The sequence below is a fragment of the Tamandua tetradactyla genome, chromosome 6 (assembly GCF_023851605.1).
Source record: "Tamandua tetradactyla isolate mTamTet1 chromosome 6, mTamTet1.pri, whole genome shotgun sequence".
Lineage (NCBI taxonomy): Eukaryota > Metazoa > Chordata > Mammalia > Pilosa > Myrmecophagidae > Tamandua > Tamandua tetradactyla.
The window spans coordinates 8950405-8967107 of record NC_135332.1 but is presented as its reverse complement, the minus strand read 5'-3'; the positions used below and the strand labels follow the sequence as shown (position 1 = coordinate 8967107).

At 35.8% G+C, this 16703-nt stretch overlaps 1 protein-coding gene across 1 annotated transcript in view; it reads right to left on the bottom strand.

The window, feature by feature from the left end:
- Nucleotides 1-544: 544 nt before the first annotated feature.
- The window catches only part of GNA13 (G protein subunit alpha 13), a 47764-nt gene continuing 31605 nt past the window's right edge, over nt 545-16703 (bottom strand). Inside the window, exons 3-4 of the mRNA XM_077163642.1 lie at nt 11197-11247; nt 545-6026 (exon numbers count right to left, since the gene is read on the bottom strand). Of these exons, the coding sequence (XP_077019757.1) occupies nt 5454-6026; nt 11197-11247 (624 nt within the window). The 3' untranslated portion in view covers nt 545-5453. The remainder of the gene's footprint in view (nt 6027-11196; nt 11248-16703) is intronic.

The following is a 16703-nucleotide window of genomic DNA, read 5'->3' as shown; positions in this document are numbered from 1 at the left end:
AATGTATCAGTATTGGTTTACTAATTGTGACAAATATGTCATACAAATATACTAATAAAAGGGGAAACTACTTACAAGGGGCATACAGAGGAACTGTACTATGTAGTTTTTCTGTAAATCTAAAACTAGTCTGAAATTAAGTTCATTTCTTTTAAATGAGTTGTAATATGTTGGCTTGTTTTTTAAAAGACTATTTCCATTGCAATAGACATAACAGTCTTACTGACATAAACTGGACAAACCATGAGGCCAGATACACCATACTGTAATTTCAACTACCTAAGAAGAGCCCAGAGAAAAACAAATGGTTCCTTTTTCCCCAGACCCATGTCAAAACAAGTGTCTGGGAACTTTCTTGGAAGAAGTCCACATCTCCATCTTTAGTAAGGAAAAGTTTATAGACAAAGGCAAAGTATCGTTGGAGGTCTGCCGAAGTAATTTCTGTGTCTTAAGTCACTAGATGAAACTTTCGCTTTGAAACTTTAAACTGCTTTGCACTTTATATTTATCAAACTGTTAGTGTAAACAACATCATAGTATTGAATAGTTTATAAATGTTTATTAAATGTCAGTAATTTTTACAAAGCAAATATTAATAGCAAGAGGCAAAATGTTTGCAAAATATGTACAAAAGTAAAAAGCCCTAATGACAAGCAACTCATTTTATAAATTCAAACCATTCTTTCCACTTTTAGACCTCCTTTAGAAATAATTTATTGTCAATCCTGAACTAAAGCAATGACAGTAAAATAAAATTACAATACCAGATAATGTGCTTAGTTCCTGGAAAGTCATAAAAAGATATATGAATTTAAAAATCCTAAGCCACAAATACTTTTATACAGAGTTAATACAAATCATGTTTGTTACAGTATCTATGAGGTTGTTACAAAATATACTTTGATAAGGCTTCTTGTGATAAATGAGATCTCACCACATCACAGCCGTATAGAAAAGCCATTTAAAACATCTGCAATTCTGCTTTCAAGTAAGAGGTTAAGAAAGGGTAAATGGCATAGGAGATTGCATTATTACGTATACCTTCCAAGAATTAATCCCTTCCCACCCACCCTACCCTGCCTTTTTTCCCCGGTACCATCAAACAGGCATGACTGAGGACAAATCCATCATTTAACTATGGCAAGAAATAGTATAAACAAGCTTTCTAAGTACAAACCAAAATCAAATATCGAGAAGCATATTACTATTATGATATTCACAGACTGAGAATGTATGCATAGTGGATCCTGGTGTGTTTGGATCCGTTTGTACATCATTTCATTGTTGTCAAGAACAGATTTGGGTAGGTCACAACATCTCTATCAACTCAGAAAATACTGCCATATCATTAATGTTTAAAAACAAGCAATATTCCATATAAGCTCTGATGTATGAAACCAGACAGACTTAAATGCCACAAAAGAAACACATTTATTTAAATGCTACATTCAAGTACAGACATAAGAATATGCTAGTGGTGCAAACACGGTGCTTCAAATGATGTTCATCATCACTACCCTAAAGCGAATAATAGCTACACAATGGTAGGTGAAAAGTCATAAAGTCCAACTTGTTCAAAATGTTCAGGTTCAGACTTATACTTCAATCTCTTCATATAAACAAGCCCTAACTTCGTACCGTGATATAACGGGTATGTACTATATCATGTGCTTAACTTAGAAAGTGGAGACTATACACACCCACCCACAAACAAAACAATCTCTCTCTTCCCCATGGTTACTAGACTGAAGCCAGAACGTATCCTATCACTTAAAAAAATTAGTATTTTTACTCAAGCAGCACAACAAATGAACGATCATCTGTGACTAATGGAACTTAGCAGGTTGAACTGATAAGAGACAAAGTGACCCCATACTAAATCAGATTTCCAAATGAAAAAGATGTGCAAAATTTCTGTTCTTGATCTCTCAATAAAACTAAAAGAAATGAAAAAGTAACAGAGTGACTTTCTCTAGATTTATTAAGGAGTTTGTTACAAATGTTTGGGCTTTACAGGCATGATTTCATGGATTCAAACAAGAAATTAAGAATTAACACTGATATTTAACCTTTCCATTACATATTCAGAAATAACATTGCTACAAATGGCAATGGACAGATTCTTGATTCGAATGGCTTGGTTTGCAGTTTTGTTTAAATGTATCATTTTATAATGAAAGCACCAATTTGAGGGATTCTTCAAACAGTGATCTGAGTTTCAGGACCTAATAGCACATAACTCGGTAACTTTATTCTTCATTTAAATAAGGAATAACCAGATTATGTATACTAATGTTGAAAATACACTTTATCAAAAGCATAAATACAAGTATTTGGGTATACATTGAAAGTTAAATTAAAAAAAATTTAGGACTTATGATTCCTATTGAATCTAAATCAATACTAACGGTTATTTCTGGTATTAAGGTAATTTTACCTCCTTGTATTTTAAAGCAACCACTGCCACCTGACTAAACAAGGCTTTCCCTAAATAGCCCCACTCCAAAGACACCAGCAGACCTTCTCCATGTAAAGTACATGCCAATGTAACTTATTAAAACAAAACAAAAAAGAATGATCTTTTTTTACTCCATTTTGCCTTCTTTGGTTACAGTTGCTCTCTAGCTATTCAGTGTCCTTTCAATTTAAATAAAATATTTAGCAAAAATAAACAGTTTAAGTTATTTGAAATAGTATTTAAGTGGCAGAGGCATACAACTTGGATTATTTAGTTCTTCAGAAAACATTTAACAGAACCCTTTCTCTTTAAAAAGTCAAGGCTCAAACTTGTGTTGTTCTTTGATTTATAAGGCAGCTCTGTATAATGTAAATTTCTTCAAGGCCAGTGAAGACACTTGTGCGATATTTCTTGAAAATAAAACAAGAAGGCATTCAGGTTTAAGAACAGAATGTAATATAAAATTAGGCACATTTTATTCCAAAACATAACTATGAAGACTTAGAAAAACTGAACATGCCAAAGAACATTAAATTTAAACAAGTTTTTTAGAGGTTAGAAGGAACTGGCATAGTAAAAATTACAAGCACCCTTTCAATTCTGATCACTAAATTTTATCTCCCTGTTCATATAGTGGTATTTCAAAAGAATCTGGTTTCTGTGATACCAGTAAGAGACGCCTTCAAATGGTTTAAAAATACAGCATATTAAAAATGTGGTCTAAAGCCTTTAGAGAAAACCTTACAAGTTCTATCGAATGTCTACACAAGACTGCCATTAAACATAAGGAATTTACTGCCTCAAAATATTTTCTAGATTTTAAAAGAATGTTGACTCTGAGACTTCACACATGCCAGGGAAGAAAATCACAAATGCCAAAAATAATACCGTATCTATTTGATGTTTTAACATTTCTTGGTGGAAGACAACATGGAGAAATGTGGTATTCCTGCTTTGTCAGGCTTTATGATTCACATCACAGATATTAAGTATAATTTAAATAAGACCAAGTTTCCTCTTTTTGTAGGGAATGTTAGCCTCCACAGGAGTTAAATATTTTGACCATTCCATAAAACTATTTGCTAAATGTACATGTAGACTCTTCACTGAGAAGGCCAACGTTAACTGTACACATATCCAGAGAGAGTCACCAGAACTGAGATTATGCTAACCCTGTGGATTTAAACAATGTATTCTTTTTGGCAAGAATCACAAGATGTAAAACTATTCAAACATCACGAACCCTACCACACAGTGTTGTGAGGGGGGACTACATGTTTCTAGCTCATGCATTACCAACACATGAAACACTGGCAGTTAGTGTGCATATAACGGTGGAACTTCAAATGCACGAAAAATAAGGTATGTTAACAATAACTGGTTAGCTCACTGAGAAGCCTTTTTCTTATGCTAGACAGCAGAACAGACCAAGTGCCATGTCTTGGAAAGGCTGGGTGATCCTCTATGTAGACCAATCTTTTAAGGACTTTCCAACCAATGAAATACCTGAGAACACAGTCAGCTATATAGTAAGGTGACAGATATCACAGTCTTAATCACAATTTTCAGAAGGAGAAAAGCTGTTCGATTTCTCAAACTGTCACCAGCCTTGGACACTTGTTTCTCTAAATCCAATTCTAACACTACATACAACCTACATGACAGTATTTTTACTACTGCAAACCAGACATTCTGATGAGTTCACTATGAATGTATTTATAATCACAAAGCTACTTCATGGGGTGCATTTTAATTTGGTAAGCAGCGGGAGAAGTCAAATGTCATAATCTTTAAGAGTGAACTAAACAATTACCATTTATCCTTGCAAGTATCCTCAAAACATTTAAAATGTACCTCGAAAAAGCTGGCATTTCATAAACAATTATACAAAAATGTACATACTGTATCTTCTAGCGATACACAAGAACGAATAGGAATCTCAAATAATGCCTTCTTTACTAGCTTGACAGAGAACTACTGCCTTGGTAAGCTCCAAATAAACAGAAAATCTATAAATGCCATAGTCTGAATCGATGGAAATGGACAAGAGAGTAAAAGAAAGATGTTTGTGTTGGTGCAATAACGTTTTCTACAGTTAAGGACCCAAACCAGCTGAGACAGGATTTAAAAAGTGTGTCTGGAAAGGGTACGTTTACTTAGAAAATTCTGCTTCCAAGTTGCTTGCAGTTTTTAGTTGCAACAATGGCCAAAATTTTTCATATATGGCACATTAATTTCATGATAATTAAATATGAAAAAGGCAAATTATATTTCACTCTTCATGTTAATCAAAACACTATACATGACATTTGCTTGCCTTTTGCTCCCCCGTACCATTTGTGAACTCTTCATTAGCATCAGACCAGAAATCCTTATGTAAACTTGAAATCATTAAGAACATTATCTTTAGAAACCAAAATTTAAAAACAAAGTAGCTGCTGGGTGTACAACCAATTAAAAAAAAAAAAGGCTAAATCTGGGTAAACCTATAGAATGCTATTGCTAAGATCAAAATTTTTTCCGATAGCCCTTTCAATATAGGAAGTTACCACAAAGACAGGCAGCAAGTGTCACCATGTGTTAGACTAGTAAACATCCTACTTGTTTACTTGGTTTTTTGCCTCATACCTGCAAGTATTTAAGGACAACCTCTACACTTGGCACTACAGGAGAATTCAGTTTGAAAAATGAAAGAATTTAAAGTCCAAAATATACCTTGACTGAGGTCCACCAGGAAGTTACAACTTGTCTCAAATGGAAGCCATAGTGAAACAGATCAAAGCCTGAACTTCAGCAGATATTGGCAATGTATTTTATTCAGCAGCTTTCAGCCACAAACCAAAGTCCGCAGGAGAGGGTCTAAGATTTCCAAGAAGTTAATCATAGAATCAAGATTTTCCTAATTCTTGTTGTAAACTGCTAGTTTAAAAAAACAAACAAAACAAAAACAGAAAACAGACACAAAAAGATACTGAAACAGCAAGTCTTCTGTACATCACTGGAGCATAAGCTGCTTGAGGTTGTCATGAAGAATAGTATCCTTGACATCCCGGAAAACAAGGCGGATGTTCTCTGTGTTAATAGCAGTGGTGAAGTGGTGGTATAAGGGCTTCTGCTGCTGGTCCCGGCGTTTGTTACGGAAACATTCCACCAGGAATTTTTGGACGTCTCTTAAGCAGTGGGGATCCCCTTCAAATTCTAAGAAATAGTCTTTGATGCTCACAATTTGCACTTTCTCCTCAAGCAAGTCTGTCTTGTTTAAGAAGAGAATTATGGAGACATTGCTGAAAACCCGGTTATTGACAATTGTTTCAAAAATGTTCAGAGATTCAGTAAGGCGATTGGTCAGTCGATCTTCCATAAGAACCTGGTCAAACTCACTTGAGGAGACAAGGAAAAGTATTGATGTCACACTGTCAAAGCATTCAAACCAACGTTTCCTTTCTGATCTCTGACCACCTACATCAACCATTTTGAAAGGAACACTTTTAATTTCAAAGTCGTACTCATGAATGCCTTTGGTGGGTCTTCTGGCAAGCAAGATATCTTGTTGTGAGGGAATGTAATCCTGGAAAGGAAAAACACTATTTTATACTTGGTAATCCAGAAGTAATTAGAGCTTTTAACTTAAGTGTTAAACTACTAACAAGTATGATGTATGTATATATAAATAAAATGAGCTTTTTTTATATTTCCTGATAACATTAAAGCATCCATACTATTGTTATTATTTTCATTATAAAATTCCAAAATACACGAAAATGTTATTGTATAAATACTGGTTCCAAAATTTACTGCAAATGACCAGCATCTACTATTTACTTCATTTCAGCAGTACTAATCGAATTTAAGTTTCCATCTTCTCTACCAACTGCAGCTGCTGTACCCACTAGACTTCCACCTTCAATACTGCCCCCTATCACTGCTCACTCTTACCGAGCTCTAACCAGGGGCGAACTCCTTACTGCTCACATGTGTGCCATTTCAGCACTCCTCTATTAAAAGCACAGGATCTGAAATGTTGACTCATAAGGATATCCCAGGCCAAAGTCCTGCCTGCCTCCCTAACTCATTCTAAATGCTCCTTTACTATGGAATTAGCTTCAGGACTTAGAACTTCTAGACAAGGTCACTCCATATTTTCATTGCTACTATATTACATAGGTAAAAACACTTTCTCTGTTGCAACTAGTTAATCACATTTATATTGGGGCACTTCCTGGGTTGTTTCCAGGGTAGAGTCTAAGTGGTTATGCTCCAGCTTCTCATCTATTGACCAAAGAACTCAGAAGCACTCACTTTTCTGAGTGTCAGTCACTGGGCCTCCCCGCTTGGAGGGCTGTTGCAAAGACCAAGTGAGCTCTTCCCTATGAGCAAGACCAGTGAACTCTAAGACCCTGAACAAATGGAGATGCTATTGTTAGAGTCACCAGCTTAGTGACTCAGACAGTGACCCCCTGCATATTTCTGTATGCAAGGTTCTTTCTTCTTAGCAGAGTATTTTCCAGAAGCTGACACAGTTTTTTGGCAACGATGAGTAGGAGAGCTTTTAATGCTTATCACTGAGGCCAAAATACATATATTTTTAATCAAGGCAAGTTTTTAAACAACGCTGATTGTTATTCACAATGCTGTATTTTATGCCTTTCCAAATAGTATATGATTTTGCAATTTTAATACAACTTGAATATTCACCACAAAATGGTGTAATGGAGTTAAGAAAAAAATATTAGGTATTCTTATTTTATCTGGAATCCAGAGCCATTCATCAAATAACTCTAGAATCCTACAAAAGTGTTAGCTTTTCCAAGTTTCCTTCTAGCTTGCATTCACACATACCTACTTTACTTGTAATCAGCATATGCAAACAATTTTTAGCCTCCCTTTTTTACTTAACATTTTATCATGAACCATTCTACATGCTGATACAGTCATATATAATTTTAAAAGACAATAAAATACCTCAAATGGGATTAATGTACTGTAATTTTCATAAACATTCTTCGACTTGTGGTCATTCAGAGGTGTTACCAATTTTTTGCTGCAATTAAAATTCTCATGCACATAACATTTTTCTACTTCCAGACTATTTCCTGAGACTAAATAATAAGCAGTAAGATAATCAGGTCAAGGGTTATGAACACTTAGATGACCCTGGACACCTGGACACTTACTGCCAAACGGCTTTCCAAAAAGGTGACACTAATTTACAGTGCCAGCTATTTCAGAAAGATGCCAGCACTCAGCTTTTAAAAAAAATTTCCTAGTTCCATAAAAATAAAAAATTCTTTATTATTGTTTTAATTAGGAGCTAACAGGCTAGTTAAGAAGCTAAACGGTAACTCCAGGAAGAACAACAGATCATAGGACAATATAACCAAGAGCTAAGTGGTCTGGCAGAAAAAGTGTAGTGACTGTGAGTATGAATTCTAGAGCCAACTCTCCACAAACTAGCTGTGTGATCTTCAGCAAGATACTTCATTGCTTTGTGTCTCAATTTTCTCATTTATGAAACACAGACAATAACAATCACAAGGTTGCTGGTAGGACTAAATAAGTTAGATGGGTGAAGAGCTTACAAACTATGACTGGCATACAGTCTACATGTTAGGTTTGACCAGTTCTACCACTACTGCTGCTGCCAGCACCACTACTGCCAAGAAAGAGAAGAAAATCAAAGAAGGCTGGAAGAGTCAGGTAAATTCCATTCGAATCTCTCATTTTTAAATGTGCACTACTCATTTGCACCTGACAATCTACTGCCATTTGAATTCACGTCCAATAAGAAGCCCCAATTTCTACCTGACCAACTCCCCTAAATCCAACTAGCTTGCTTTTCCTCTCTATTTCCCACTCCACTGACAATACCAGCATTCTCTAAGTCCCCCAGTCCACTTGGATTCTTCTTTGTCATCTCCTATTTTGTGTCAAATACTGTCACTACTTCTTTGAATCCCTTTCTTACATTTTCCCTTTCCTCTTTATTCCCACTGCACACCCTCCCCTTCCTTTTTTAATCACCTCAAGTGTGGATTCTCATCTCCTCACTAGTTTCTTTGCCTCGAGTATCTCACACTCTTGGATCAATCTCTAAGTCTCTCTGAGAGAGCCTCTCCCAGACTAACCTTCCTGTGCCACAGCTCCGGAACTTACAGTGCAGCCTCAACTACACCAGACCCTCCTAACTCCTTTTCTGGAGCTGGCAGGCTCTCTTATGCATTGTTCAGGCTCACCATAGTGCCCACACAAAACTTCACTTCTTGATACAACAACACAAATTCAACAAGTGATGCATAAAAAAACCAAGCTACTGCCTTCTAGAAATGTTTTTACAAGTCAGAGCCAAGAACTTCACGTATCCTTCAGCAGACAGCTGTGCTTCCTAAAACTAAAACACATCCAACTGTCTCCCATCTCAGTGTGCAGCAGTTTCTCTTTACATATCTAAATCCAACTCATCCTTCATGCAGTTCAAGTTCACTTATTTTTAGGGACTAGTCTGACTTCTTCAGCTAAAACATCTCTCTCCATTCTATAAACGAATATTATCTTCATAATCAGTATCACTTAATTGTCCTTTGCATATTTTATTTTGTTAGGTTTGTCTGACTAGACTGAGCTCCTTAAATACAGGGATCAAAGACCAAAACAGTTATCGATGAGCTTTTACCATGTACAAGGCACCATTCTAAACACCTTACATGATTGGTTTAGGTGATCATCCCATAACTCTACGAGGTAGGTTCTCCTATTATGCCTACATATGGATGAAGAAACTAAGGTTTAGAGATGTCCAAGGTCACACAGAGCCACCTCATGAGAGTGCTGGAGTCTGAACCCAGGCAGCCTAGCTGTACATCCTATGTCCTTGACCCTTGTGCTGTTCTACCTTCCACAGGGTTATGGGGCTTGGCATAAGTGGCCCTGCTATGACAGTAAGAGATGGAACAGTGTGTGCAATCTTGTGACTGGTCTGACAAACACAAAATGGACAGCAAACATTTGCCACAGTGGGTCTATCCTCCCTTCCTTTACAACAACCTACTGATCACAGCTCTTTGTCTTTTTTAATTCCAAGTATAGCTTCAGAACTGTTCTTGACATAGCACTCTAAGCAGCTACTACAGATTGATGGAGTTGGCGTAGAGGCATTCCTTCAAAAGCTATTTGCTGAGTGCCTGCCTGCATGCCAAGCATTATCACTATTCACTAAGAACTCAACTTTTCAGTCAAGAGATGAGGTCTTAGCTCTCGTGGAAAGAGGTGGGTAAAACACAAAAATACAAGGGGTGAGACTGAGAATAGGAGGAGGGGGCCTACTTTGAATTGTGTGTTCAGGAAAAACCTATCTGAATAGGGAAACTGAGAAGAACAAGTCAAGTGAATACTGGGACTGGATTGTGAAACATGAAATAACTCATAAAATTAGAGTTTATCTACAACGGCTTCTCTCCATTTGGCTTATGCTTACTTTTTTTTTAATGCCTATTTTTTTAAGCCTTAGAATCTGACCAGATGGAAAGTGATAATGAAATAGGTCTTAATAGAAAGTTTCACTAATGTGGACTGAATAAAAACAGGTAAGTAGGGAGATCTCAATTTCTGGAGGATACCTGTGTCCAGAGAACACACAGCAGAAAAACCCTGGCTTAAAGGCAGGCAAATGCATCTTAGCAAAGTACATGGAAAATGTCAAAATTAACCTAGCTAGAGCAAAAGGAAAGCACTTTTTCACACACCATGCATACACTAGTATGCTACTTTCCTACCTGTAACAGATTTCACTTGATGCTTTCCTTCAGTTAGTTACATGTATTTATTTTAAGTTAAACACCTCAAAGAACCCTAAGACCTAGTAAACTTTGTAAGAGGAATTTGCCTTAACAGAAGGCTAACAAAGCTATACTAGCTTTATAGGTAGTAAATGACACAGAGGTGAAGACTTTAAAAATTTTTGTAAGTAGCAGAACTCTTTCTTCCAATGAACTCCTGTGCAGAAGCCCAATTATGTAGAGAACTGGAGCTTGTGTGCCTGCAGCAGGCTGGGGAAACCAGAGCCAGCTATGGTGCCAGCTCTGAGGAACACACAACAGGAAAATAATAAACTCTCTTTCCAAAGGCAATTCTTCCTCCTTCATTACTAAGTCTTGTCAGCAGGGTTTCAGAATCTAGCCCTCCTACACTACAACTCCGCAGCACACAGGGGTCCTGAACTGGAAAATGTTGTTTGCCAAAAGATTTTGAAATCATTCAGCCCACTGTGTTGTTACTGCTTGCAAAAATAATAATAATAATAATAATAATAATAATAATAATAATAATAATAATAAAAGGCACTGAGAACAATCTCATCTTCAAAGTTTTAGAAAAAAACTTTTTTCTAAATGGTTTTACTTTCATGAAATATTGAATGGGGCATTCCTTAAGTAAACAACAAAGAGCTGAGTGACAGAGGGAGAAAAAGGAATAGAATACCAAAAAAGGAATAGAGCACCAATTGAAAAATAAAAATACTTCTTTCATTTTGAAAAAACAGAAATCATTCCATGTTCTTAGCTATAGTCAGCCTAAAATAAAGCAGGAAGAGTCAGTATACAACAACTAGAAAAAAGAAAGAATAGATAGTTTAATATACAATTTTCCTAAATTTCCTAGCAAGGTGACCTAAAACAAAACATCAGTATCCATACTACTGCTTTCAAGTAGCAATAAATATAAGCATTCAGTTTAAAACTTACTGGTTCTCCAAGTTTATCCAAGTTATCCAGGAAATATTTTACGGATTCACCCTAAAAACAAGAAGAAAATGGAGAGTATTAGGGCTCAGAAAGGAAAGATCTTGTTATAACAGTTTATATTGCACTGTCTGGTTGAACACTTAATCCAAACATACTTGTTTAGCCACCAATTTCAGACTGAATAGCTAACCCTTCTAAAAACATAAAAATTCTGCTTCTTCCACAACACGCTAAATTTGCAAAGCCCGGTTAATTTCACAAATGCTTTATAAAAGCAACACTCTAGGAGATCATCTAAATGGATAAAATACATGCATGCTTTGTAGTATGACCATCTATATATCCCAAGGGAAGATGTAATTAAGTAATAAAAATTGCTTTTGCGCTAACCATAAATCCACAGCTAAAGTTTACGTGGCATTCTTTTTGTCTACATTTTCCTATCTTAAATTTATAGTAAATGGTGATTATTCTAGAAACTAGAAATGAGGTGTATAAAATCTCCCAGTACAGGCATGTGCCTGAACAGATGGGCCTTGTTCTGGAAGATTCTGTATAACACTGCAGGGTTCATGTCTCCAACAGGCCGTCTTTCGTCGAATGGCCTACCCTTTCTGAAACCCACGTCTCTATGAGACCTTCAGGCAATTCTAAATGTCTAAACTGTAAGGGGACATATTCTATGATAAAACATCTGACTAAAGGACTGAAAGATAAGAGGAGGAACCATTTTTGGAAAGGGTTCTATGTCTTTTATTTTTCCAATTCTCTCTACCCTCCACTTCCACTTCCTGTGGGACTTCTGCTAGGACATTCCCCAGGACTCTGCCTGGAGCCGGGTCCACAAGCTCCTTAGGGCAGAACTTCTTTTTTTTTAGGCAGAACCTATTTATTTATTTTAAATATTTTCTATTGTAAAATATAACATATTTACAAAGAAAAGAAGAAAAATGATTTTCAAAGTACACTTCAATAAGCAGATACAAAACAGGTTTCAGACTTTGTTATGCGTTACCATTCCACTATTTCCAATATTTCCTTCTAGCTGCTCCAAAACACTGGAGACTAGAAGAAATACATTTTTTCTTTTTTATGAAAAATAACACATATACTAAAAAGTAATAAATTTCAAAGCACATTGCAACAATTATTTGTAACACAGATTTCAGAGTTTGGTATGGGTTACAATTCCACCATTTTAGGTTTTTCCTTCTAGCTGCTCTAAGATACTGGAGACTAAAAGAAATATCAATGTAATGATTCATCAATCATACTCATTTGTTAAATCCTATCTGCTCTGTATAATTCCACCGTCATCTTTGATCTTTTTCTCATTCTTTTTTAATTTATTTATTTTTTATGATACATAACCACATACAAACACAAACATTCTTATCATATGATCATTGTTCTTGTTACATAATCAATAACTCACACTATCATCACATAGTTGTATATTCATCACTATAATCATTTCTTACAATATCTCCATCAATTCAGAAAAAATAAAAAGAAAATAGAAAAACATACATACCATACCCCTTAAATAAATAAATAATAGGGGGAACAAATGTTAAAATAAATTTAGTAGACTGAAATGCTGGTGATCAGTGAAGGGAAGGGGTAAGGCAGTACTTCCTGAATGTACAGGAAAATCACCCGAAGTTCTCGTTAATGGTAGGATCTGGTTTAGTGGGTCTTGGGTAGGGCCCCAGTTTCTACAATTCAGATAAGGCTGGGGAGCACACTCTGAGGCACAAGGTCTTAAAACAGTAGTTTTCAAACTTTCTGGTTTCACCCCTTTATACTTAAGATTCTTGAGGGTCCCAAAGAGCTTTTGTTTATGTGGGTTACAGCTATCAATATTTACCAATTTTACTAATGAAAATGCAAAATGGGAAAAATGTGTATTAATTCATTTTGAAATATCAACAATAAAGTCACTATATGTTAATTATAATATTCCTTTACAGCTAGAGTCTCATATACCCTTCGTATTCAAATTGCTGCAACAGGTTGTTCTAGCTGACATACATGAAGAAAATCTGGCCTTATCAAGAAATAGTTGGAAAAGGGAGGAATACTTTAAGAATCTTTTCAAATACTTGTAGATATTCTTCATTGTTACCACACCAAAACGTGATAAGTGGTGTTTCCTAAAGGTTAGGTGCACTGTGGAATCTAAAACCCGATCAGTAAACTTAATGTATTCTGTTGGGTTAAAATTAATTTCTATCCTGAACTTCTAACGAATTACCCAAGCACGATTTTGTAACATCAGTCACTGGTCATGTGGGACATATTCAGTCACTGAGTTATGCAGCATTTCCTACAATGTTGACACATTTCATTATATGATATTAGAAAAACTCGTATTTATTGATAGCACCACTGATCTCATCAGAGGTCTTAACATTGAGAAGCTGTCAAAATCACAGTGACAGAGACAAGCTTTCACGTGAAGCTTAAATTTTATCATTAGCAACAAAAACTGTTACTTTCCTTGATGTGACAAGGTAACTTCATTAATTTTCTTGTCAAATGCCCAAGTCTGAATACGTCAGTAAAAACAGTATTTCATGAAAAACGTAGGTAGTTCTGCTCACAGTGCAACCAGTGGCACAGTGCTGTTTGTCAAGATGATTGCCCTGCTTCAGTATACCGCACTAGTGTTTTCAGCATACCTCCCACTTCATCAAACAGAAAAGTAACTAAGAGGTGTGTATACTCACAGGTTGAGATGCAATACAATAAAAAATTTTGACTGCTTAATCAAGGATATTCTGAAGTGAGCATGGATTTATTATTAACGTTTTTACTGCAAATGCATGGTGGTGAAAAATACAAGCATTGATCTGTGCTAAGGCACCAGCAGTTTCACCCACTGGGTAGTTTCCCCAATTGTTACTCTGTACCATCAGTGTGTCAACATAGTGAAAAAGGAAAATAACATCTGAGCATCATTATGAAGAATTTTGAACTAGAAGACCCCTTAGAAGGCTTTCAAGGATACCCAGGGATCTGTGGACCAAACTTTGAGAATTGTTGCCTCCAAGTATCTCACGGAGGAATACGCATGTACATGAATAGATGGGGAGGAGGCGGTGGGGTAGGGAGTGTCTGACTATAATTTCCTTATGACTATAACTAGTGGTAATTCGCTTTGTTTTTTTCTGGACCTGGAATACTGGTATAATATTTAACTATGTCTATCATCTAAAGATGATTTTTAAAAAACTTTTTATTGTATAATTTAACATATATACAAAGCAAAGAAAAAAACAATAGCTTTCAAATAGTTTTTCAAAGCACTCTTCAACAAGCACTTACAGGACCGATCCCAGAGTCAATCATGGGCTAATAAGATCCTCTCAGATTTTTCCTTCTAGCTGCTCCAGAATATAGCAGGCTAGAAGGCATAAATATTTTCTTTATCATCACAATCAACTTTTTCTTTTTTTGTGTGAAAAATAACATATATACAAAAAAGCTATAAATTTCAAAGCACAGCACCACAATTAGTTGTAGCTCATACTTCAGAGTTTGACACGGGTTATAATTTCACAATTTAAGGCTTTTACTTCTAGCTGCTCTAAGATACTGAGACTAAACAAGATTTCACTCTAATGATTCAGCAATCATATTCATTTGTTAAATTCTACTTTTTCTGTATAACTCCATCACCTTTGTTCTTTCTATTATTCCTCTGTTTAAGGATGTTTGGGCTATGGCTATTCTAAAATTTTCATGTTGGAAGGGTCTGTCACTAATATGGAGAAGGGATAGGGAACTATCCGATGTTCTGGAGAGGCTGGGCCCTCTAGGTTTCAGCCCTTATATGGTCCAGAGACCATCTGGAGGTTGTAGGTTTCTGGAAAGTTACTCTAGTGCATGGAACCCTTGTGGAATCTTATATATTGCCCTAAGTGTTCTTTAGGATTGTCTGGAATCGTCCTGGTTTGGGGTTGGCAGGTTATGATAGGTAGCAAGGTCTAACTGAAGCGTGCGTAAGAGCAACCTCCAAAGTAGCCTCTCGACTACTCTCTGCCACTGATACTTTATCAGTTACATTTCTTTCCCTACTTTTGGTCAGGATGGCATTGTTGATCCCATGGTGCCAGGGCTAGACTCAGCCCTGGGAATCATCTCCCACACCGCCCAGGGAGACTTTCACCTCTGGATGTCCACATAGTGGGGAGGGAAATGATTTCACTTGCAGAGTTGGGCTTAGAGAAAGTAAGGCCACATCTGAGCAACAAAAGAGGTCCATTAAAAAAAATACACATGCACACACACAAAAGTCTCTTGAAATCCAGAAATAATAATTACCACTCTGGACTAAATGTATCTGCTATAAAAGTTTACAATCTAGGCCCCTGCTTTCTTATAAGCATTTTCCAAAGGAGACCATACATAATTGTTCTTTTGTTTCTGGCTTATCTTGCCTCCCAAATGTCTCACAAGTTCATTCACATTGTTGCATGCCTGATGACTTTGTTCCTTTTTGTAGTAGCACACATTCATTCTTAAGTATACCCCATTGTTCACCAATCTACTTCTCAGTCAGTGCATCCTTCAGCCACCTGCATTCATCTGGCATCAAGCATAGAGCCCAAAGTCCAGAGTTCATCAATATTCTCAATTTCACATCTTGTTCATCAGTACTGTTCATCTTCAATATGGTAATATTACTTACAGGCCCACTAGAGAACTGCCTTCACTTCTATCTATTCCCTTACATTGGAGTTCAACCTCATTAGCTAACTGTTCACCCATCTCTAGCTTTTACGTATCTCTAAGTTTCCTATATTTAAAGATGATTTTTAAGAGACAGGAAAAGAAAAAAAGAGTCTTCAAGAATTCATGTTGGGTAAATGAAGAGATTATTTTGGTAAAACCAATATTGATATTTTGCATTATACCACCTATTTCAATGAAAACATATTTTCATTTTTCAACGGATAACATAATATATGTCAAATAGATAGTGGGCTTCATCTTTAAATAACAACATTATTATTTACTTATAGGTTTATCTGTACAACCCAAAGGAGGTTATGCATTTAAAGTATTTAAAAAAATGTAATTTGAATACTATCACAAATTCTGTTATAAAGTATATACATCAGATTCTCTTGGACAAATACAAAATTTAAAAGTGACTCTATTTATATATGAGCCAGATTTGCCATTACCCTTTCAGTGATATACATATTTGAATACTTCTATAATGTTAAAATACTTTAAATGAAATTTAGTACATTTCAGAAAATATGTTTCAATTATTTTGTAGTGTTTACTTATTGCATTTATGAGTTTTCCCTTCACTTTAGAAGTAATACATTTACTGTGAAAAATCTGAAAACTAGAAGAAGGTACAATGAAGGAAACAGGCAATAAACTAATTCTACCACTCAAGAAATAACCACAATTATTCAAGGTCATTTCCATCCAGTCATTTCTTCATATATACCTGTAATAATATAAAGACAAGTTTGGAACCTGGT